General features: G+C 32.4%; 1 protein-coding gene across 5 annotated transcripts in view; it reads right to left on the bottom strand.

Annotated features, from left to right (window-relative positions):
• Positions 1 to 6,105: 6,105 nt before the first annotated feature.
• The window catches only part of LOC139524525 (small conductance calcium-activated potassium channel protein 2-like), a 43,813-nt gene continuing 22,395 nt past the window's right edge, over positions 6,106 to 27,523 (bottom strand). For 3 of the 5 annotated variants that reach the window (XM_071319355.1, XM_071319354.1, XM_071319356.1), the window contains exons 2-3: positions 25,655 to 25,732; positions 6,106 to 8,863 (exon numbers count right to left, since the gene is read on the bottom strand). In XM_071319355.1, the coding sequence (XP_071175456.1) occupies positions 7,445 to 8,863; positions 25,655 to 25,675 (1,440 nt within the window). In that variant the 5' untranslated portion in view covers positions 25,676 to 25,732 and the 3' untranslated portion in view covers positions 6,106 to 7,444. Of the gene's footprint in view, positions 8,864 to 18,920; positions 19,181 to 24,244; positions 24,289 to 25,654; positions 25,733 to 27,523 lie in introns of those variants that run through there. The other 2 variants (XM_071319357.1, XM_071319358.1) reach the window with 2 other exon arrangements.

The following is a 27,523-nucleotide window of genomic DNA, read 5'->3' as shown; positions in this document are numbered from 1 at the left end:
AAATGTTTTTTTTCAGCATTTTTTTCTGCAAATAATCCTCTAGACCCTGCAGACGATGTTTCTTATTTTACCTACTCAAAATTAACAGATTTGATCTCAACCATAATGTAAATGAGATGATGTCATTCCTTGATAATTTTTTTTGTTCACATCTTGATAATATCTGGCGTAAATCAGGAAAATATATATTAGATATACTGTTCCAAGGGTGCATGAAAATTCTCCGAATGAGTTGTTAAAAGTCAAAATGAATTCATGTTAGTCGTGTTACCTTCTTCATATAAATGTAAATATTAGGCATTTATGGGTAGTCTCTGTCACCTGTAAGGCATTTTCTGCATTATATAACTGTTATATATATTTGTCTTCTTATGAATATCTATTAGTATAGAGCCCGATCCCTATGGGCGAGAAATGGGCGAGTATATCCTGAATTTCTCTAACCTTTTATTTCTTTAGTTTTATGTTTACAGTTTTGATCTCATATAATTGAACAAATTAAATGATTTGAAATTAGGCTCATAATTACATTTAATTTGGTAGTATTATGCCGGAAGCTTATGCAATTAAGTACATACCATTCGTATTTGCAAGCCCTTTAAATTTTTGATGCACATAACTTATAATTAACTAAGTAGCAATTACGAGGAGGAGCATGTAAATTAGTGGTTTTGGCTTGTCGCTGTATATGTTATTGTTTTCCGTTTGATGTGTTGTATATAAAACACGCCGCTGGTGTTGTCGTTTGAACCATTTCACATTTTTCTTGTGGGGGCATTTTATACCTTGCTATGTGGTACGGGTATACCTTGAAATTGTGTAGAAAGTAAAATCACAAAAATACTGAACTCTGAAATTCAAAACGGTAAATCCCTTTCAATGGCAAAATCAAAGGATTATTCTGTATCAGCGTGCGTTTCCTGTGAAGGGTTATCATGAAAAAGCGTTCCTTCATACATTTTTCACGCATTTTGCAAGTATCTGACGTCTATGAATGTTTTTCGAATGAATTGTTCAAAGTCAAAATGAATAAATCATTCGTGTAATTTGCGTTGGTAGAGCCGTCATTTTATTAATATGAATGTTAGGCATTTTCAGGGCGTCTCTGTCACTTTTAAATGTTAAATGTAATTGCTGAGTGGCATATTCTGCATTTCTTTATTTCTTATATTTTGTTTTTGTTTAAGTTTTTAGTTATTGAATACATTAAATGATTTTAAATTAGGGTCGTTATTATGTTGGTAACGTTTGGTAGGTTCTAAATGCTCTTCAACTTTGTACTTGTCTTGCTTCATAACTATTGAGTCTAATGTAGACGAAACGCGCGTTTGTCGTATTAAATTATAATTCTGGTACTTTTGATAACTATTAACCGTAATATTTTCATATTAAGTACATAGAACTCTTATTTTGCATTACCTTTACAGCTTTTACATTAATACTAGCAAGACAAATCTTTGTTTGGCTTGCTTGCTTTGTTTGTATCAATGTTTGCTCAAGCATGGTAATTAAGATAGGCGGGGCTTCAGCTTATATACATCATACTTAAATTTTATTGGACGTTATGTTGGAGGTTAAGGACACTAAATTTTAAAACAACACATGACACATATTCTCACATGTTTCCTTACCTGTAAATATACAATACAGACAGGATTCTACTTCGTCGAAATTATCTGTTCATTTTCACAATCGTAGAAACGGAAGACATTTTTTTTTCAGAGATCCAACTTAAAGACTGTCGTCAAGCACTTTTAGTAAAATAGCTATTCGAACACACCTACTCTGATTTTGTGATCCATTGGATAGGTATTTCACTTGACCCCTATATTTCATCTTTTAGTACTGTGATTTTTTTTATGTTATAATGTCAACCTGTAGCTTTGCTATATAAAATGATAGAGTCTGAAGCGAGATGATGTATCAAATACTCTTGTTTTGTACATTTTCAAGACAAAATATTCATCTAAAACACACCCTAACATAAGAAAAGGTGCACTCGATTTTCAATACAATTGTTTCCCATTTTTTAGAATATTTTCTGGAGTTGCATAATCGAAGGACAGACATGGAAATAACTGACTGAACTAATAGATTGATATGTTATAAAAACAATATTTAGTCAATTAATGTTGAAGGCCAGTTTCTCAGCCTCATACAAGAAAAAAGTGTATTTGTCATGTGATGTTTTAAAATTAAGTGTCCTTAACCTCAGACACAACGTCCAATAAAATCTAAGCTATGATGTATACAAGTTGAAGCCCCGCCTATCTTAATTACCATGCTTGAGCAATCACTGATACAAACAAAGCAAGCAAGCCAAACAAAGATTTGTCTTGCTAGCATTAATGTAAAAGCTGTAAACTGATAAAATGTATGAAGTAACAATAACACGCCTGTATGGTTGAGCGCTGCAAACATGTTTAGCCCCGCAAGATACTGTATATGCCTATCTCCTATGAGGAGCCTGTTAGTTATTGGTTACCGTTTGTTGTATATCATAGTTGTTTTTGTTTGTTGTTTTATATATCAAGTTTGCAATGGTCTTATTCATTGCCATACAAAATAGGTATACATTGACCTTATGTAGATTTCGTTTTATTCGGTATCTTCACAACTTTTATACACCCTTGAATTTCATATTTCATATTAGTTGGGTTTTAGCGTCCCTGATAAAGGTTAATCCATAAAAAGTAGTCGGCGCACATGATTTATTATGTGTTGTTTTTGTTACCTATTTTACTGTTTTGATGCATATTTCTAAAGATATAGGTAACTTGGAATTAAAAAAGTCTCCTTTATGAAAAGGCAACATTCAACATTTCAAGATTTGATTCAAACGATTATAAAAAAATATATGTCACTAAAATGTGAACATAATTTTGGGGAAAATTATTAAATAACTTGAAGTTGTGACTTGTGGTTATTGACTTTCATTACTTATGATTTTACGAGATATTTTTCTGTAAACACAAACGAGACAAAAACTCAATGCCACAAGAATATAAAAATATCGACATCTGAATGTGTTATAAGTGTTTAAAAGAGGGACGAAAAATACCATAGGGACAGTCAAACTCAAAGATGGAAAATAAACTGACAACGCAATGGCTAAAAATAAAGACAAACAGACAAATAATAGTACAGAAGCCATAACATAGAAAACTAAAGAGTAAGCAACACGAACCCCATAAAAAACTGGGGATGATCCGGAAGGGTAAGCAGATCCTGCTCCACATGTGGCACCCGTCGTGTTGCTTATATTATTACAAATCTGGTAAATAGTCTAATTCGATAGGTCACATTCGTGAAAAGGGAAATGTATTGTAGTTACGACATAAGGAACATATCATCTGTGAAACGGTTATTCCATAACGGTCAACCAACTCGTGATGGCGTCCGTAAAATTTACGAAGAGATGATTTCAACTTCACCCTTGGGAAATCTTTGTTTAAAAGTTTTCTTGTGAGCAGCAACCCTCTATCTATGATAGGAAATACAAGCCCAGGAATATCGTTTTAATTGGGAGATATATACTCCGTATGCAGGCGCTGCTGGAATGTTGCTGCATCGAAATGGAAAGTTCACAATTTGGAAGCTGAAATCATCTCTTTTGTCGTAAAGTTTTGTTTTCAACAGACCCTCATTTTCAATTTCTAGATGAAAGTCAAGATATGAGGAAGACTTAACTGAATCTGTAGTATCCTTTATATAGATATAAAAAGATGTGGTATGAGGTAATGTGGTTAACTATGTAAAAACGAGAAACAACAAACACGAATGAACTATATAAACAGACAACCACTGTAAATCAGATTTATCTCTAGTTCGATGAGATAGATTTGTTCAACATAGTCACCAAATTTTCTATTATTTAGAGAGAGAACATCATCTATATAGCAGAACGTAAAGTTAAAGGATATTGCTAACTTCTTACATTTCCTAAGAAGTTCCTGTATGAATTCAACCTCATAATAATAAAGAAACAAGTCGGCAAGAAGAGGGGCACAATTGGTTCCCATTGTTTAAGTTCGTGATATTGATTCGATATTGTGTCGACAATGTCAATATCGACAGTTGGATAAACAATGAACATGTATGACATATTTCGTTTGAAATAAGGAATCAAACGTACATCTTTCCTTTTTAACCAATATTTAGACGTACATTTCCGTTCCAGGTCAGAAATCAAACGAATACATCCCGTCTAAGGTCAGGAATCAGTGAACATTACCTGTTATAGTTAATAAATCTCATTTTAATTTCTTTTCTAATGTTACACGTATGCATCAGCCAGTCAGGAGTAGGTAAATTTTATGCATCCATTGTTCATTTACGTGTGTACGATTGATATATTTAATCTTTTGTTAATATTACTCGAAACCCTGCAGATAATGATTGTTCTAATTTTTCGTTCTCAAAATTAACAGATTTGAACTCAACCCGTATGTAAATTTCCAGAAGTCCTTCTTGAAGACATTTTCTTCTCGCATTTTGATAGTATCTTGCATATATGTTTGTTTCCGAACGAATAAATATTAGACGTGTAATTTGCGTTGGTAGATCCTTCATCATATTAATGTAAATGCATTTTTAGGGCGTCTCTGTCACTTGTAAATGTTAATGTAATTGCAGACTGGCATACTCTGCATTATATAAATCTTATTTTTGTATATCTCATTCCTCATTTGTTTTGTGTATAGAGTTTTGTTCTGTTATTCGACAAATTCAATGTATTTGATTTTAGCTTGTAATTATGTTGGTAGTATTTTGCCGTTAGTTATTCAAATTAGGAAAACTCTTATTTTGTAAGACCTAATATTTATGGTACACATAGAATCTTATTTACTTAGTAGCAATTTCACCACTGTAGGCTTGAACACGCGTGTCTAACCCCACAAATGTCTGTATGTGGCTATCCCATCTGAGGAGCATACAATTCAGTGGTTGTCTTTCGTTGCTGTATATTATATTTTCTCATTGTTTTTCTTTTTGTTTGTACATAAATCATAACTTTGGTTCTCAATTGAATTATTTCCATTTTATACCTTGCTAAACGGTAGTGGATATAGGTTGACCTTAGGTGGTTTTGGAAATTTCGTTTTATCTAAAGTATTTATATTTTATACACTATATACACTCGTGCCTTTCTTTTTTGTTTGAATATTGAGTGTTTCTGGTGAAGGTAAATCCCGAAAAAACGCACAATATTTTCAATGTGTTGGTTTTGTTTACTGTTAATGTATACGGCTCAAGGAAAGGTAACTTGGAATTTAATAAATCTTCTTTATGGAAGGCAACAATCTACATTTTAGTATTTGATTTGAAAGACTCTGATGAAAGAACATGTCATTAAATAATAAATATAATCTTGGAAAAACTAATTTATTGAATTTTTTATTTCGGTTATTGAAATAATTTCTATTTCATGACTTATATGGAATATTTGTCAGTTAAGTACCAACGAGACAAAGACGCAATGTCATACGTGTATATAAATATCGACATACATTTTATGTAAATGGTACTCAAATCGTTGTCAATATAATGGAATTTTATGCGACTGTCATATACGTGAAAGGTTTAGCTACCGATAACAACTGGTTTAATTAACCGTTTTCTACATAAGAAAATGCCTGTACCAAGTCAGGAATATGACAATTGTTGTCCATTCGTTTGAGCTTTGATTTTGCCTTCTGATTAGGGACTTTCCGTTTCGAATTTTCCTCGGAGTTCGGTATTTATTTAAGTTTATACTCCTCATAAATGGCCTTTCAAAATGTTATTTACGCTAATCCTATCAACGCAACAATGTCTTTTGGTCTAGATGCTACGAATTTCTCAATAGTTTTCACATAGTTAGATTTTAAAATGGATGTACGAAATATTAAATCAAGACTGTTGCCTTTCTTTTTATGCACATTGTGGAATTTAATATTTTGAAGCATTTGTATGTGCTTTGTGTAAACTTGCTTCTTTTTCATTCTGCTGGTGTTATAAGAAAGTTATTATTTTCATTATTCAATGGGAATGGTCGTAATGTTTTCCTATGTATGTTTGTACCATTTTCTGATGCATTTAATAACGTTACAAATAATAAACAAAAAAGGAATATTATATTTAATTTCAACAGTAACAATAACGTATCCATTGCAATATTACCGTGCATTTATGCTGTATTTACAACAGTTTTCTAAAATTCTAATTTATATACAAACGTTTGCTTTCTAATCAGATAACTTTGAAACGCTATCGCACGTCAAGTCTGCAATTTTCCAAATTTACCGGAATTAGTAGTAACCTTTACCAGGTTTGAAATGAACTTACCAACTCTGGTTTACTGACAGTGCAATTTAGTAAATAATAGCATTTGAGCCAGAAGAGAAGAGAATACAACAGTGGTGTAGAAACCATGTTCACATAGTAATAGTAGAAAGACAAGCGCAAGTTTCAAAGCTTTTGTTTTTCTACCATAGTTGATTTCATATGTGCTTGCAGTTAAAAAAATTGCGGAATCGCGGAGATTACTAAAAAAATACATAAAAGTATAAATAACTTCGTCATCAAAGATATGTAAAATTCGATTGAGAAGAAACTTATTGTGTACGCTTCCTTATGGACATTAACGGACCTAATACAGGTTGCAGCCCCAAATAGACTGTGCGTGTAAGTCAATAAGCCACATACTATAAATATGGATACTGTCATAAAAGAAGTAAAACTGGTACGACGAACTGGAAATGTACAAAGTGAACATACAATCAAATCGTGTTCATAAACTGCTACTGTTAGCGTTCTACGGAATGAATAAGGGATTTACATAGAACTTTTTTGTATTTTAACTTTCCATTATAAAACTAAGGTGACGTTGGAATATTTGGTTAATATATGTAACCGTTTTAGTAACATGAAAATCTTGGTGTTTTATGAGATATGCGATCACAATAATTACCAACACAATTCATCCAATGATTTCATGATATGCGACTATAAATGATGACACACGTGACAGGAAGTAACAATCACAGATATACCAATCAATATACTAACATCTTGTTCCTTACTGTCAATAATCCTGAGACGACTGCATACTTCGGATGTTCCTGGGACATAATAAATTGACAGTCGGTATATTATTCCAAGGGCTGTCCTTTCTGCTCTCTGCGTGCAAGGTCAACCATCGTCATGAATGTTATACAAAAACTGACAAGATTGAAATACTTATTATTGAGAATAATTTGATGAGCATTTGATTTTCATTGAAAATTCTTTCTGTAAATCATATGAAGATACACATTTGCTTGAAGTGCACGTAAGAATAAATGTATTATAATATCACATCAACGATACTTTTCAGATGGACAGATGTCCATATTGTCTTGATGAAGACGGTCAAAATCTGAATTGGCCAAATAATGTATAAGGGTCTAACATATTAGACTTATCATCTTAAATTTGTTCGAAGTAAATTGCGAATTTCATACAGTTGTTTTTGTATATTGGCGGATGAAGTTTCCAGATTTTCAAGCCTTTTATTTACGGTGTCCTGATTGTCTTTAATAATTTCAACCATATCACATACTTCTGTTACTCCTTTGGCAATTTCCACAGTGCCAACGACATTATCGCGCAATCTATACTTTTCGTCACTGGACTTATTCATTTCGCGGATGGCGGAAATTAATTTCCTGCGATGACGAATTATATCGGTGCTAGTATGCTTATAGCCCATTTTGCGAAGACGCCATAACAACATTGACTGCTTAACGACATCAGCTGCAGCATTACGACGAATTTTGTCCATATGGATCTGCTGGACAAATGTATGTACGTACTTCTCGGAACGTGTTTGTTCAAGTTTTTTCGCCAATACGGCAACGCACAGAGCCATAATACCGACGCCCATCATTCCGGTTGTGATGGCAAATATTTTGCCACAAACGCTATAAGGAACAATATCACCATAACCTAATGTAAGAAAGGTTACTGCTATTAACCATACAGCGCTAAGATAGCTACCTGCAGGAGATTTGACGTCAGAATTTTCAAATGAATAATATTCGCATATCCTAACGCCCCAGCTATTGACGATCAGCGTCGTTACTAATATACCGGTCAGAATGGTCCCGGGCATGGTTGACATCAAAGCTTTAAATACAAATTTTGCATTTATATTGACTTTACTGAGTGTCCCTAAACTTTGAACAGTAGTGTCCCTGAAAAGACCACTGTGTACAACCAGAAATCTTCCTAAGATGTAAATACGTAGAAACATCAGTACTGATAAAATTGCATTAATTGGTACTTGATGTGTTTCATAAATAAATGTTTCTGGGATTAATACCAGCATTGGCGTGGTAAAATTTCCATATGGAATTGGATGTATAGAACAGATAATCGTTTCTAGCACTGTTTTCACAACAATATTGGAATTAATGACTAACTTCCAGTTGTCAAGACCTGTGGTCACCAGTTGTAGTCGTATGCCAATCAAATTGTACATAATGATTGAAATCACCAGAAAACATGTTGTTATAGTGGTAATTATCCGTAAAACGGTAGATGCTGCCCCGTCGTATATTATTACATCTCCTAAAACTAGCTCGTAATGGAACACATTACATATAATTCCTACAAGACTAAGAACAAACGACGCATCGACCACTTTTGATCTGTGGCTTATCAATTCCTTTCTATGACGAAGTCTAAATCCTAAATTATTCTTTTCATCCATGATCTTGAAACTATTCATAGATTGGACATCAACTAGTTCATCTGTACTAACGTAGCGTGTGTACTGAAAATCTGACTTAACTAGTGGTATTCCAGCATTTTCCATTATGGTGCAAACTCTGGACAATTTCTGAAAAATAAAACAAACTCATCAACAATCCTTTGGAAATTACTCATTTGAACGGGGTTTTTTTTAATATATTATTGGTAATATTTCATATTTGTTGACAACCGGCAAAGGGAAATTTATATGTGTACGTGCGCCTCGTTTTTGTTTATTTTTTTGTTTCACTATGGTTGAATGTCATACACAGTTAATAACTTGAAATTCATTTATGTTTTCTGTAAAAACAAAGTTTGTCTCATATGAAGGAATCGGGAGAGCTAAAGCTGTTCATGTAACTGTCACATCGAGGAATAAGGAATAAAAGAAAGGCAATTCATACTTACTGACTTTTTAACTGTATGTGGTACTTATACTCAAACACGGTAGAAGGTATATCTTTTAAAAAAATGTTATATGTGAATTCTTGCAAACCATTATGAAGGTGTAGATTTGTACATCCCTCGGATTTCAAATGTTTGGCTTTGGGCGTTCCTGGTGAAGGTAAATCCAGAAAAGCGCATCGGACGCATGAATTTATTTAACGTGTTGTTTTCAATTTTTTATATATGAATTTATTATTTGAAACATGTTTACAATGCTCTTAACTTCGTACTTTATTTGGCTTTTTTTTTTTTTTTTTTTTAACTTTTTTGGATTCGAGCGTCACTGGTGAGTCTTTTGTAGACGAAACGCGCGTCTGGCGTATATAAAAAATTTAGTCCTGGTATCTATGATGAGTTTATATACTGTTGATTTTTTCAGTCAATGTATAATATTACTTCTTTAAGCATATTGACATATCTATTTGTTTATGTCATTTTGGTTGCAATTCTCCTATATGTTTGTATATTTGCTTTCGAATTGTTGTCCTAATGGAAACCATGCTAAACATATTCGAGATCGCATGTGTTGTGCAGTAGAATCGGTGTCATGCGTTTATATTTTGCAACATTTTCATGGTTGTGGAAAGACAAAAATGCTAGAAAACATCAATTTGGCAGCTAAATGGCATCAGTTGAAAATGACACGAAAACAGCATTGCCAAAGAAATCAAAACGAAGAAACAAACAACAACAAAAGGGACATTCAAACTGAACTGAATTCTGACATAAATGATTCAAATTTGTTTCGACATTATTGCCAAAGCAAATCCTTGCAAAAAGATCTGTCCAAACTTTGATGCAAAAATGATTGTATATGTGGAACTATTCATTGGAATGATAAAATTGATAAGATTCAGATGATAGTAACCATGTTTTATCGATTAAAGAAATTAAAACAAAGCTCTGCAAGGGGAGATAACTGAGGTTATATAGACGCATCAAACAATAAACAGTTAACTGATCTATTGTTATGGTGTAAGAAAGCGAATTTGGTGACCTTATTTCTTAAAAGCATTTTTGTATGAAGTGTCTTTTTTCAGTATTCTATCAGATTTCTGTTTAGTTACATAATACTAGTAATATTTTATTATAGTTGTTAACTTGTTTTTAATATCGAACTTCTTCAAACATGACGCACAACATATTTGTGGAAGTACTTTATATACATTCAGATAACGAGAAATGTTTGATGCTATGTGATAACTTTGATATTGATGCATTTATTGGTTCAGAACATATACATTGCAGAATGATTTAATATATTGTCGAAACATTTAAGAATTTATTATTTCGCATATAAAGAGGCGAAACAAAACACTTAACATACTTCATCCTGTTAAAGTTCTCCTATCGACATAACTTAAAACAAAGAAATGCCATCAATTATAGAAAACCCTATTTAATGATCTGAAGACCTGGTTTTGCAGATAACTCAATATAGGTGAAAATTAAACAGTTATACTAAGGTCAATCATTTTAAAAGCTTTCAAAAACACACTCGACGATTGCCATGAAAGTTCAAAGATTTGATCTTATCAACATTTAGTATCAACAATATCGATTTTACTAAGTGAAATTTTTACTATTATGTTCCAAATCTAAGACAGATTTCCAGATTTTTCAATATAGCAAATTTATTTTCTTTTAGCAATCCATATGGAAGATGTTTCAGTACAAAAGCATAACGGGGATTACATGTACACAGTAGTTCGTCAGTAAGCAGAGGCTTCGATAATGTTCATACCTCAATTAATCATCGTAGAGATGTTCGCTGAATGACGAATGCAAACGAATATTAGTATGATTATATCTTGGCTGACGAATGCAAACGAATACTAGTATGATTATATCTTGGCTGACGAATGCAAACGAATACTAGTATGATTATATCTTGGCTGACGAATGAATACTAGTATGATTATATCTTGGCTAACGAATGCAAACGAATACTAGTATGATTATATCTTGGCTGACGAATGCAAACGAATACTAGTGTGATTATATCTTGGCTGACGAATGCAAACGAATACTAGTGTGATTATATCTTGGCTGACGAATGAAAACGAATACTAGTATGATTATATATTGGCTGACGAATGCAAACGAATACTAGTGTGATTATATCTTGGCTGACGAATGCAAACGAATTCTAGTGTGATTATATCTTGGCCGACGAATGCAAACGAATACTAGTATGATTATATCTTGGCCGACGATTGCAAACGAATACTAGTATGATTATATCTTGGCCGACGAATGCAAACGAATACTAGTATGATTATATCTTGGCCGACGAAAGCAAACGAATACTAGTATGATTATATCTTGGCCGACGAATGCAAACGAATACTAGTATGATTATATCTTGGCCGACGAATGCAAACGAATACTAGTATGATTATATCTTGACCGACGAATGCAAACGAATACTAGTATGATTATATCTTGGCCGACGAATGCAAACGAATTCTAGTATGATTATATCTTGGCCGACGAATGCAAACGAATACTAGTATGATTATATCTTGGCCGACGAATGCAAACGAATACTAGTATGATTATATCTTGGCCGACGAATGCAAACGAATACTAGTATGATTATATCTTGGCTGACGAATGCAAACGAATACTGGTGTGATTATATCTTGGCTGACGAATGCAAACGAATACTATATAGGCTGACGAATGCAAACGAATACTAGTGTGATTATATCTTGGCTGACGAATGCAAACGAATACTAGTATGATTATATCTTGGCCGACGAATGCAAACGAATACTAGTATGATTATATCTTGGCCGACGAATGCAAACGAATACTAGTGTGATTATATCTTGGCCGACGAATGCAAACGAATACTAGTGTGATTATATCTTGGCCGACGAATGCAAACGAATACTAGTATGATTATATCTTGGCCGACGAATGCAAACGAATACTAGTATGATTATATCTTGGCCGACGAATGCAAACGAATACTAGTATGATTATATCTTGGCCGACGAATGCAAACGAATACTAGTATGATTATATCTTGGCCGACGAATGCAAACGAATACTAGTATGATTATATCTTGGCCGACGAATGCAAACGAATACTAGTATGATTATATCTTGGCCGACGAATGCAAACTAATTCTAGTATGATTATATCTTGGCCGACGAATGCAAACGAATACTAGTATGATTATATCTTGGCCGACGAATGCAAACGAATACTAGTATGATTATATCTTGGCCGACGAATGCAAACGAATACTGGTGTGATTATATCTTGGCTGACGAATGCAAACGAATACTAGTGTGATTATATCTTGGCTGACGAATGCAAACGAATACTAGTATGATCTGACGAATGCAAACAAATACTAGTGTGATTATATCTTGGCTGACGAATGCAAACGAATACTAGTATGATTATATCTTGGCCGACGAATGCAAACGAATACTAGTATGATTATATCTTGGCCAACGAATGCAAACGAATACTAGTATGATTATATCTTGGCCAACGAATGCAAACGAATACTAATGTGATTATATCTTGGCTGACGAATGCAAACGAATACTAGTGTGATTATATCTTGGCTGACGAATGCAAACGAATACTAGTATGATTATATCTTGGCAAACTTAACTGACCTTATCACTCGAGGACGTCATGGTTTATACTCGAATATTTATAACTCGAATAATTCAATCCCTCTCCGTCAGTCCGTGTCCGATTTCCTTCCATCGTAGATCAGCGGAATATAACGACTGAATTATTCGGGTTAGAATATTTAGAGAATATCAGTATCATTCAAATACGTCACTACACAGAGTTAGAGCGAATGACAAGATAGACAGTCGAGAAAAATTATACTAATGGAAAGTGCATAACACAATCTTAAAATTGACAAAACAGACAGGAAAACTATCTGTATGTTATGATGTAATAATATTTGATACATGAAATTAACACTAGCTGGAATATTAATCATGTCATTTAAAATTCGACTTATCTGAAACTTATGTATTTTAAGTATTGGAAGAAAAGAAATATGGCTCAAAGACAAATAACATTCAACAAAACAATACACGCAAAACCTAAGATTGAGCAACCAGGACTCAATCAAATGCAGTAAATAGTCCAATTGTAATTAGTTTCTGTTCCACTTCTATCACTCATCGTGTTATCTAATGCAAGAAATAATTCGCCTTCGTGACACCACATTCAACATAAAAGGAAGGGTTGTTACAGTGACATTTGACAGTGGATCAACCTATATATTCATCTATGACACAGAGCTTTCATAACGAAAAACCAAATCCCGTCCGTAAATTAAGGCAATCGCTGTTAAAATTTTAACTTGACCAGTTGGGGCAATTTATTTAATAAGATCAACTTCGGCGGAAACTCTTTACCAAGGAAATCATATTATATTACTCAAGCCCTGGAATAAACTACCAACTGGGAGATACGTACTTTTCATGCAGGCGAAGTCAAAATGTTGCTACACAGAAAATGAAAGTTCACAAAAGATAAATCGTAATCATCTCTTGCGTCGGAAAGATAAGTTTTTAACCGACCTTTATTGTCAATATATAGATGACTAACCATTTCAACATGTAAAAGCACAATTTTGAATCTAACGTAAATATGTTCCTATGAAAAATTGATTCCTTTTTGTAACTTAACTTAAAAAAATATATACGTTTTAACTGAAATGGTCTATTAAAACCATGGATATAATCAGATTGGTTAAAACCTTGTCTGCACAGAATGTTTTTTTTATTTTATCGTCCATTCGTCAGTATCATGTTCTTAATGTATTAAGCAAATAACTTTAGGTTTCTTAGCTTTTATTCAATTTGATTTTATTTACCGATGAGAAGGTTTTTAGGAGTTCGATAGAAAACAATATGAACTAAATTGTTTAATATATATATATCTTGTGTATACAGCTGACTGAATAGTTTTAATTATGGATCCCCAAAGAAAACGCGTTTATTTTTTTAACCACTACTAATTAGGCTAGTTTTCAGATGAAATAATCCATTTCATGTCCCCTGCGTTTACATCAGATAATTTGTTTTTATTCAGACGTAGGTGTGTTAGTATTGCATAAATGTAATTAGTACGAGAATTATTGAAATGTGGGATTTGCTAGTGGTGAAAAACAATTTGTTGTTGCATTAGTAGATTTGGTGTGCATAAACTTGTTCAATGCCATCTTGTACAATGTGCAGATTGTATGAAGCCTGCCTTAAACATGATAAAAATCAAGATCTGTAGCACAAACACCAAAATTCAGCCTTCATAATATTCCATGATCACATAACAAATGTCTTGCTTAACAAATACCCATTAATAGATTACCTTAGCTGCATATAGCAAACCTTTCGAAATTTTGGATGTTTAATGCTCTTCAACTTCATGCTTTATTTGGCCTTCATTACTTTTATAATTCGAGCGTCATGAATCTTTCATTAACGAAATGTGCGTCAGGCGTAAAAAAAAAAGCCTGGTATATATGATAATTATTAAAGACTTATTTACTTAGAACGACGACAAGAATGTTTGACATTTTACACTCTATTTATCAATGAAGCATGTCAGTCCATATTTAGTTTACTGTTTTTTCTTTGTACAATTGATTTAATGTAACATCTTTGTTGTATGTAACACTTACAAAAAATATAATCTATAACTAGCTTGAATATTACCAGTTACGAGACCAAATAAATTCTGTCGTAATTTGAGGGGTCAATGAAAAAGGTGAGAATGGAAATGGGGATTGTGTCAAAGAGAATGAGAATACTGCGAAAAATATAAAGATATACACGGGCAATATCTTGCATTGAACTACAGTACTCATAATTGTTTGCCATATAAAAACAGTCTAAACACATGAGAAAATATAGAACTGTGTTACTAAGAAGCAGACTATGGATGGGCGAAGTCTACGTTAAACAAAGCTGATATAAAAACCATCACATAATTGGGCGCAATTAGCTTTATTTCACACTGAGTAAGCAAACATGTCAAGTGTGACCATAAAATTTGCTACTTACGTAACAGTTGTTAAAACTCAAAGCTGTCAATACGAGATCAGAATATAAGCTTCAAAATAAAGCTTTTATTTTGCTCTGTTATAGAAAAAAACAAGGGTTTTGTAAATACTATATTATCAATGTTGTAAATACGTTTCATTACGTAATAGAACTAGGTGATTTATTATTAGATAGCTTTAAATCAACTTAAACTATGTGCAATACAATAAAAATGAAACATAAGTATAAAAATGAAGATAATACGATTCAACGGATGCTTACTTCGTTAATAAAGACAAGTTTAAAAATTTCAATAAAATTCAAATGCCAGACTTCGTCAGAGGCATCAAGATCAAAACGCTTGGAAATCAATTCAATTACAAAATTGAAAAACATAGAAAATTTGAAAATTCTGAAAGTTGTGCCAAAACTTGTTATGGACATCTTTTTCTGCATACGTAAAAAAACCACTATTATAAAATTGAGAATGAAAATGACGAATGTGTCAAAGAGACAACAACCCGACCAATGAGCAAACAACAGCCAAAGGCCACCAATGGGACTTCAATACAGCGAGAAACTCCCGTACCCGGAGGCGTGCTTAAGCTGGTCCCTAAACAAAATATATACTAGTTCAGTGATAATGGACAACTATGTGTGGACAAAACAAACAGACATGATAGGTAGAAATGTCAATAATTTGGGTGCAGCAGTCAACATCGTGATATAATCTTAAACACTTTAAAAACAAACAAATATATTAACAAAGCAAAACAAAAAGGCATATAGACAAAGCACATTAGTAAATACGAAAAACAAGAATACAAAATCTTATAATAGCATAATATCACAATGACGGAATGTATATATAAGTACCGAGCCACGTCAAATAGATATTACCAAAAATAGACTAAACAGTTAAAGTAATACTTTACAAAGACAAATTTATAGTAGAATACTATAAAACGTTATCAAGATGATAAAAAAACGTCAGTACCTAGTACGACATTACAATTCTCCCACATTAGAAAATCAAATAGATAGAGAATTTTCTACTTACAAGTCGTGATACTGATATCCAACCGCGTAAAACATCTAGCAATGCCATATTAATATCCAACAGAAAAAATATCTTATAGCAACATAATTTCACAAGCACAACACATGCAACAGTGCTATGTTGAGACTTCAACGGATAAAAATCTAGTCACGCCATATTAATATGAAGTCTATCAATTCCATACTGATACTTAACGAAATAAACTATTCAGTAATGCTGCTTACAATGAAACAATTTTGTGTTCCTTTGTTAACAGCATTCACTAGCAGCACTTGTCATATAACCTTGACGATTCCTGCTAATTTACAGATCGTTGTTGTTCAATTTGATTTTATTTGGTGATAAGACATTTTTATATTAAGAAGACTTCTGATCAATAAAAACAGTATGAACTAGATGCTTAATCTACATTTACACAAAAAGGTGTTTTAGTTTTTGAATATGTTAGTTCTCAAGTAGTCTCTAGAGACAATATAGGTTCTTAACGATACTAATTAATATGCTTTGATATATAACAATCAATTTCGACATCTTTTATGTAAACAGCATAATTTCATTTGCTAATACATGTTATATTAGAAATTTATGTAATGTAAACGTTATGGGGTAATTTAAAATCTGTGGGTGGTATATAGAAGGTGACAAATCAAAATAATGCCGAAATATGAATTTTGCAGAAATAATTTGTGTATTGTCGTTTGTGCTCCGTGTTGATCTGATGAGACAATCATTTTCAAATTTGTTTTTACAGTTCCTACGATGTGCTAGTATACCACTGACTAAGAATGAGGGGGGAGTGGTTGCGTATTGTTAAAGGTTATACACTGCCAATAAGACAACTCTCCATCAAAGTCACAATATGTAAAGAAACCCATTAAAGGTCAATAGTTATCAAAGGTACCAGGATTATAATTTAGAACGCAAGATGCGCGTTTCGTCTACATAAGACTCATCAGTGACGCTCATATCAAAATATTTATAAAGCCAAACAGGTTCAAAGCTGAAGAGCATTGGGGATCCAAAATTCCAAAAAAATGTTTCAAATACGGCTACGATAATCTCTGCCTAGGATAAGAAAATTCTTATAGTTTTTCAAAAAAATTCAAAGTTTTGTAAACAGGAAATTTATAAAAATGACCACATTATTGATATTCATGTCAACACCGAAGTGTTGAATACTGGGCTGGTGATACCCTCGGGGATGAAACGTCCACCAGCAGTGGCATAGACCCAGTGGTGTAAATAGTTATCAAAGGTACCAGGATTATAATTTAGTACGTCAGACGTACATGTACTGTCTTTAAAAACATAAGCAACGCCATCAAAATGAATCTAAAAACTTGCCAAATAGAAAGATACAAGTCCTTTAAAAAAGAACTATATAGGACAAGAGAGCGATAACATGAAACACCACTTCTGTTAAAAACACAGATGGTCTAAACCGTATTTGGCCGTAATTTTTAAGGACATATGGTTGTCAATGTTCTTTAACTTTGTATTTATTTTATTCCAGCGTCTCTATTTAGAGATATGTAGAAGAAACATTTGTATAGCGTAATAATTTTTTAACTTGTAAAGAAGATGTGGCATATTTGCCAATGAGACAACTTTCCAAAGGAGAACAAATGACACTGAAATTAACTGCTATAGGTTACCATACGGCCTTCAATGATGAGCAAAACATACACCGCATAGTCAACTATAAAAGCCCCGAAATTTCAAATGTAAAACAATTCAAACGAGAAAACCAACGATCTAATTAATGTACAAAAAATGAACGAAAAACAAATATTTAACATAGCAACAAACAACAACCACTGAATTACAGGCGCCTGACTTGGGACGGGCACATACGTGTACATGCAGAATGCGGTGGGGTTAAACATGTTAGCGGGATCCCAACCCTCCCCTAACCTGTGACAGAGATGTAACAGTACAACATAAGAACGATTTATAAAAATCAGTTACAAAGTTCCTTTTTGATGATATTTTGGAATAATCTAATTTTGGATGTAACGCGTCTTCTGATTGGCTGACGTTATTTTGTTATCAGCCCATAATCATAATTTAGTCATGTGATTATGTCTATTCGAAATAACATAAAAAAAATGTGGTGCACACTGTTAAATAACACAATACGCGCGTTATTCAGTGTGCACCAAATTTTTTATGTTATTTCTTCATAGACAGAAAACAAATATTACAGTCATTCCTTAAATGTCTTTATTTAAACCTACTCACCTCGGTACATTTTCGGCTTTGTGTTTCAAATTTATTTATCTGATAATATTACATGTTCTTGTGAATTTGTTGGGAAATAAATTAAAAATAAACATTATATTCTAGTCTATGCACGATGTTTGATCTATTAATTTTCTAATTTATTAATAACAACATTTTACATAAAATTAAAATGGATTTGTCCAATGTTTATCATTTTTGTAATTTAACAGATATGTTAATTCAAGTATTAGTTTTACAATGACACAAACATATCATTTTAATATTTTTTCTACTTCTTTTTCTTTCAAACACGAATATTTTCAATTAGATTTTTATTACTACAATTTAGTCTTTCTTCAAATTGTTCACAAAACCTTACCTTTATTTCTAAGACTTCCACATTTTTTTTCAATGTTAAGGGTTGAAAGTCAAATAGTTGATTTGTCCACGCACAAGCAAAACCTAATCTCTATTAAATGATTAAAGCAGAAATCCTAGAAGCAGCTGATGACGATATAAATACCTAATAAGTTCTCCATATTAACACCAGAACAAAATAATATCCTAACATTAAGGAATAACTGAAAGGATTATATGTATGAATTACAAAACAAATCAAATGTAATCATCCGATGCCCCTGCTTATTATCACTAGATACCATTTATATATATATTTGTTTTTCCTTTATTTTTATTGATATATCTGGCATAACCAATAATAACATCTACCGGTAATAGTTTGCGCATGATATAGCTATATTATTTTACATACGCAATGACTGATAACCCACGTATGGTAATTATATCTGGTATTTGATATAATTATATGTACTTAATTTCTCTAAATAAGACACAAATTGGAATTTGATACAATTATATATACTTAGTTTCTTTAAATATGAGACAATTAAACCCATCAAATATAGATGTAGAGATTATAGTTCCATCTGTCAAAAAAATGTGTGACGAGGAATAAATTATTATAATTACATTTATTTTTACATTTACATTTAATGAGTATGACATAATTATTGTTAAGGGGTTAATAATTTACATGTATTAAAGCCGAGCTGACAAGAAAAACTTATTAATTTTACAAAATTATGATTATTTTATATTTTTCTCACATGTATATATTTGTTCAATACGTTAACGTTATATTCTGTAACAATAGCATAACTTGAAGAATATTGTATTTTTTCTCTCAATTTTTTTTCTAAAATTTAAATATTGTAGGTTTATAAATATTGACATGTTTGTCATGGTTACAATACAATATTTGGATTTTACACTCATAACATATTTTTTTTAATTATTTGCTTATATATAGATATACTAGGATTACAATTTGAACTCCAGACGGGCGTCCCGTCTATAGAAACCGCATTCTAATGCAACAACGTTTGTAACGTTCATTTTGATTGGATAACGTCACTTTCTTACATGGCATCAATTGTGCTATGGGACGTACGCGCAAGCGCAGACGGCATATGACAGATTTTAAATACATGTTTTAACGTTGTTTTCAGTCAGTTTCATTAGAATGGAGATAACAATATTGTATTTTAAGCTCCGACGGCATCAATTTGGGATTTGATGTCGCAAATACCCGTTTACTGTCTCCGCTAACGCGTCGCCAGTAAACTTTATTTGCGACCATCAAATCCCCAATTGATGCCATCGGAGCTTAAAATACAATACAGTTATCTCCTAATCAGTGTGCATTTAAAAACGCCAGGTATATACACAAGAATACCGAATTTATTAACTTGTATTTCATGTGAAAAATGCCCTCCAATAAAAAAAGACAACCAATAAAACAAAGGAATTACAAGAATTCCAAACGGAGGAAGTTCTGCCCTTCGACCTTAAAACTTTACTGACAAAATGCGTGCTCGAAACATGAAATCCAGTATACTCATGAGTTTCATTGTTATGACCACAAGGCCGAAGCATCAACAAAGTAAGCGAAAATAAATCCTCAATGCCAATCAAGGTTTATTCTATAAATGACACTACAGGTGTCAGGACACAATCGGTTATTTTTTCAGAGCAGACGACTATACCAGTGTCTTAAGATCTCAGAACGCGGAAACATGCATAGAACTGGAGTTATATTGAATAAGTTAAAACGAGGTTTAAAATGCATCAAAGGGTTTTATGCGAACAATGACAGAATGTCTCAGTGTGCTTCAGCATTGTTTTTCGAAATGAATTCAATATTAACTTTTAAAAACAGTATAAATATATCTTATAAAATAAATCATTAGTTTAACGTTTTCTGGGATGGCTATCAAAAACATAGTTTTTTTTAATTAATAGGGACAATTTTTTTCATTAATTTAGTTATCTGTACATTTATGGTAAGAAATTGGCGTCCCAGTCCTGACTGGTTTGGCTTAAATTTCTGGTGTGTTAAAGTTCCTACAGAGGCATTTGAAAGATAGTTATAGAATACCTAATCGAATAATTAAATTAGAGAAAAATAATGCGAGTGACCGAATAACAAATTAATTCACGAATGCGCGTAGGAGTCATAAGACATCAACCTTACGACACAAATAAGAATCGTATGATAGACCATCCTGAGGACCAAATACATGTATAGACTATAAAAAAAAAAGCGTTGTCTATATTCCTCGAGAAAATGTCAGAAAAACTAGATATCTAATACCGCGTGGTACATGAATTCACTGTAGCTGTTTCTCCGTCTTTGCCAGTTTAATCGGTTTAAATATAGGAATCACGAATTGCGGTTAAATTATCCGTTTTGTTTATATTATACGGATTGAATTTAAAATTGTTCCCTATTTGGAACTTAAACCTATTATCAAAAGAGTCTTATTTTATTCCTGTGATGTCCATGATTCATTTAGAGATACCAGATTTTATATCAAATTAATTTTGACATGTAGGTAAATGTTGACAGACACGCTATGTCTACTTCATATGTCAAGATGGTTATTCATTAGAACATTCTTGGGAATCAGAAATAACTTTCATGATTCAGATATTTGTCAATGTTCTTTCTATATTCATTAAGCGTCGTCAATATTGTTATAAGCTATGCTTACAGCCTCAGAGCTTGCAGTATGTAAGTGTAGATTGTAAGCAGAAACAAGGTTGCTGGCAAACATATGTGTATTAACTGAAAACTGTGATATGAGAAAAGTGTCGATTCTTTTTATATCTTTGGCAACCAAACTTTAAAAAATCAGTGACCGAGAAGATCTTGTAACAACTAGAAAATAATGCACATACAAAATATGTAAGAATTGCAGAGCAGAGAAGATATGCCAAAGAGAGAATGAGTCATTCGCCATCAAAAACACTAAGAAGCGAAAAATGAACGTGCAAAACATATTGGAATTCCGGATCAAGGTGACAAGCAGATACCGTAAAATATGATTGAAATAGGATGAACAACAATGACAAGGTTTACATACGGTAAATAATGTACACTCAAACAAGTGGCCAATTAGTCAAAATATTTTCATTAAGCGTACTAGACGGAACGAAGCAAGGTTAGTAAGGATATTCCAAAGTATGTTTTGGTACGTTCTGAGTCTTTGTTTTTGTAAATCATAAATAATTACGTAAAAGTTTGATGAAATGCGAGAGTAATTAAATCATATTCCTTTGAAAGGTGGGCTGCGATACGTAATGCAATGTCGAAAAAGATAACATCCAGACTGCTTCTGTGTTGTCTGACGATAATAAATATTTATTTGTATTATTGAATAAACCATATATACAATGATAGCGTGTTTAGAGCCGACATCAAACTACTGACTTGAACCGTACATCCCTAATAATTGGCTATCATAAAAGGTTTATACTCTCGAGGTCAGTTAATTGAATATGAAATGACTATTTAACGAGGAGATATGGTATGGTTTAGAATAGATGGAAACTGTTAACCATTCATTACAGTCAACTGTAATTCGATAGTTTTACAGCAGGGAAGGGGAAATCAATTCATACAAATACAACAACATCCAGGTGAATGACATTTTCAAATTACAGTAAATGACATTGTCAGATTACATTCAGCAATTTACAAGAAGGACACTGGAAATAACGATGTCAACTCATAATGTCCTTTGCAACTTATTACCATAACGCCGATTGTATTAATTTTGTGATTATCCCCTCTTGTTAACTTTGCGAATGATCAGTTAATCAGAAGATGAGAAGTTCCATCTTCAAATTGTACTCTTTGAACAGACAAAATTTTAAAAAGGTAAAAAGACAAACCATGGGACATTAAAAAATTTAAAACAGAAATGTGACAGATAACCTAGTATTTGAGGAAAAAAAAACACATTTTCATAACAAATTACGCAAAAAAATGATAAAAAAACTCGGCTGAACGCGTGTGTAACCGATGAGTAAAAGTCTACCAACGCGATGTAGATGTGTCTCTTTCATTCAAAGTCATCTATGACTTTCATTGGGAAACGGGTATTTTCAAGTTAATTTTTACTGATTTCCGAGAGAGCGAGCGAGGGAGAGAGAATCATGTGTGCATTAACAGAACAACCATATATGTGGCTATTTATCACAGCTTTTCTTCAAACAGAAGTATTCTGAAGGAACCCTAGTAACATCTTTCATTTAGATGTAATCAACTTGTATCAATCACTGCCTCCGATGGGAATAACCAATTCAAAAGAATAACGAGCTGCTGTCTGTCACTTCACCTTGCAATAATTATTCCTACCTGATATTTCCACAAAACTTCGAAAACTTGCATAAAATATAAATGACTTATGTTTACCAGCCAATTTTTGCCTAAAAGAATGTTGATTCTAATGAAAACTTTATAAAACATTTTTTTCATTGGCTAAATTAAGCCGTGAAATCCACAATTTTGACATGTCTTTAGTTTAAGGTAGCACTCCACAGTTAGGTGTGTAGTTTCGCATTTTGGCCCGTGGATTTTTCAAATATGAGAGCTAGTGTGCAATAAAATTCATTTTTGGATAGCTGAGTATTAAAATAGCCTTTGTATTAATTGGGTTTATATGAACATCAAGATTATGTAATGTATGTAATATAGGCTGTTTTCTGTATGACAGTCCGTATTTGCATGTCCCTACCATACATTGGTCCGGCAATTATTGTAATGTTTTTTTCCAACTTTTTATCGCACGAACTTTGTGATTGGATTTTACGAAAAAATGAGGCGAAAGACACCCATTTTTTATTTGATCATTAGGAAGATTTATGAAAACAGTTTCTAAAAAGGTATCACTCAAAGGCATTGAAATTCTAGTTTGATCCAAATTTTGGGGGAATATGTGATATGTCCACCCCCCCTTTTTGCAATATTTTATGGTAAATAAATGCAGAATGTTGCCATGGATACACATAAAAGGAATTAATTTTCACTCTTTTAACTTTTTGAAAATCAAATCTATGGAATATACTGATTACATACATATGCACATGTACAACACAAACAGTTAGGTTAATGTATTAGAAATCCAGGAATAGGAGATGATAAAACATTTCGTGGCTCATTTTTGATTTTATTTTCTAACTGTGGAGTGCTACCTAAACATATTTTATTGTTCAAAACAAATGGATAAGACACAAGTTTTTCAACTTAGTTCCGTCTTCTCCATGTCTTTAGCCGCCTTATGATTCGCTTGAATCCACAAACTTTTACAATAAAATCAAAAATAAAACAACACCTACCCCAAAAACGCCGCTTTTATGAGATGTTTTCCAAATTTGAATGTACAAGTAACCGAATTACCTTCGCAGTTTAAAAGTTTTCATTTTTATGACGTCATAAAAGCCTGACGTTTATGCTCCAAAATACTTTGTGAAGTTTCGCAAAAAAATTAAATTCATACATTTTTGCAAGAATTAATGTACTATTTCTTTTTGTAATTCACTTTATATTTCGTCTAAATACTTTAGGAATAACAGTATCGTAGTTGTAGGGTTGACGCCGTTAATTTTGGTTTGATTGTGTGGAATGTTTAAATACATGGCCATATCTGATCCGATGCCTTTTGTAGGGAAAGTAGAGTATTTGACCCTTTGGTAGCCTTCTGCTCTTATCTGCTCCGGTTGTTGTCTCTTTGACACATTCCCTATTTCTATTTTCAATTTTATTCTTTATATACGTTAAAAAAATCGCAACAACTGAAGGGTTCATAGTTTACCTATTGCGAGACACAAGTCTGGCCTCTCTCCAACATGCCCTTATTTTAAAGCTACAGTCCAAATCTTAATAAAAACAAATACTGTTTTAGTATTGTACTGAGCTGTGAAGAGAAAGATCTATTATTGACGTTTAGAAAGAAGGACGATGTCATGTTTTCTTACAGTCGATGGAAAGTTTGTTTTTTATCTGACGGGAGGCACGCTAATAATATTTTTACGTTAAAGTAAGCGTCTTTTATTCATTAACTCTTGATTTCTACAACTGTATCGTGATGTTTGCAAAAACAAAAAAGACATGATAAAAAAGAAGATTATATACCAAAATAAGATGATTACCAATGAGACAACTCTTCACCAGAGACCAATGACGCACGTTATGCTTTATTTATACATGAGGTGAAGTTTTCTCAATGTATTGAGTTTTAAGCTGATTTGCAGAAAGGCTTATTTTTCATCTTGCAAAAGAGAATATTTAATAACATCCTAGTATTTGAACTAATGAATAGAAAACAAAATTATGTAACAGATGGGAAAAGGTTTGTCACTTATGAATTTTACTCAGAAATATGACGTTTCTAAGGGCTTGCTTTCAGAATGCTTGGTAAAATCAGAATGTTATCTATCCTTCTATTTTGTTTGCCCAGGGATACAGGAAAAGATTGGAGATTACTATGACTAAAAAGAAGGACAATAATCGTTTTTTTTCTTTTCTTTACCGGCTGGAAAAGAAGATCCTTCGTATAGTATTGTTACTTAGCTTACTGAATGGACACACCATTGCATTGGGTTTTATTTATTAGAAGTGTACATGGAATGTCCTTAACAATATGGCATACCATACTTGTCAAAGAAAATCTTTATGAAATGTCTTTTATAGTTTGATATTTCAAATTATGAGAAGAGTGTGGTACATTTCAGTACGAACGAACTCACCTGGCGGAAGGGAAGGTCCATTATAGTATGGTAAAGTCTTGAATTCTTTCATCCTCGCTGTCTCTCATAAACCATCGTCTGCAAAACAAAACAATAACTCTGACAAATAACATTAGCGAATACATAAATATGAGCTTGTCTGAACCAACAGAAAACAGCATAATTGTAATTGCTACATTGGGTAATTTTGTTTACTCTTTTCTAAAAGAAAGATAAATCAGTAATCCATCAGGAATTTTTTACAGAAATTATTTTGAAGTTAAGTGTTGTAACTTCAATCATCTTGTACTTTCTTTCAAAAGATGATATTTATAATTAATACATTTTTAATGTATTTATTTGTCTGTGGGTTAATAATATAGTTTTGTTTTTGTGGTTGTTTGTTTCGTTTTTGGGGTTGGCAGGGAAGGGGAGTAATTGCAAAGGTTTTTTTTTAAATTTCTATCATCATCATGTTTAGGAACTGGAATGCATTCAAATTTTGAAGGAAAACATACATGATAATATGGAAATTTTCTGTTCTTCATAACTTACACTTATTTGGGAGGTTTACACTAAAAAAAACTTTAATAAAACAGAACAATTTAAACTCTGACAAGTATGATAATAAAGATTATAACACAATGTTGGCTGCTGTACCCATATATTGACATTTTACCTATTATGTCTGTTTGTTTTGTTCACACGTTGTTGTCAATGTAATGGAATTTTCTGAGACTGACTGTCATACTCTTTATAAATAGTACGGTAAAAGTGGCCAAATTAGTATAATTGGTTTATTAAAACATCTGTTTTTACATGTATGGTATTTAAAAGTTTGATGCTATTGAATAATTTAAGATATTTTTTTATTTTATAAATTATCAATACACCAGGTGCTCGAGAAGGATATACACATGCATGTGGCAAACGCCGCCGTGTTGTTATTCTGAGGTTTACATATTGTTGTCAATATAATGAAATTTTATGAGACTGTCAAACAAGTGAGAGCTTTATTTAGCTACATGTATACAACCAGGTTTAATCCACTTTTTTCTACGTAATTTGAATTTTCATTGGAGTTGGGTATTTTTGTTATTTACTGTTTACTCATGCCATATGTCCTTACAACCCTATAGAGCTGTGTATATAATTGTCAATGAGAAAAAAATCCAACAGACGCCATCGGCCATGTAGACTTCCAAAATGAGAAAAAAATTCCCACCGTATAATCAGTAAAAATGCCCCAAAATGACAAATATGAAACGATGTACACGATAAAAGCAATGGTCATAATTATGATAAAACAATACACGAACTTTAAGTGTTACAGACAACAACGAACGACATCCTTGTTGGTAATTTTTTATTGGATAAAATGATATTTTGAAAAAAAATAGGACACATATCATTGTCAGGATAATGCACAACTGCATTACACACATAGTAAAACAAATTAAGGATGTACTTAGGTGAAGTTTTGAAATGTGTGTCAAATGTTCGGACTCTTTGGTGTTTTTCCATACAATACAATGTAAAATATTTTGCCCCATAACACCCATTTATTTTTTCATATAAGACTAAATAGCTCATGAAAGGTCATTTACCAAAATTTTAGAAGATTCTTAATTTTTTTTCTTTTGTTTTGAGACCCAAATAATACCAATGCAAATATAAGGTAAAAGTCCGAATCAGCCTTTTCCCGCCATATTTTAAATCTCAAATATCTCGAAAAGGAAGTCCATGACCTATCAATATTTTTAGCTTATCTTTATCCTTAATTGATGCTCTACCAGCTTATAGTATCCTTTTTAATTTCTTAATTTCTTCATTTTTTCTTAACCTCACTACATCCTTAAAACAAAAATCGAAGAAAAAAATGTGGATACT

The sequence above is a fragment of the Mytilus edulis genome, chromosome 5 (genome assembly GCF_963676685.1).
Source record: "Mytilus edulis chromosome 5, xbMytEdul2.2, whole genome shotgun sequence".
Lineage (NCBI taxonomy): Eukaryota > Metazoa > Mollusca > Bivalvia > Mytilida > Mytilidae > Mytilus > Mytilus edulis.
This window is presented reverse-complemented; position numbering and strand designations above follow the sequence as displayed.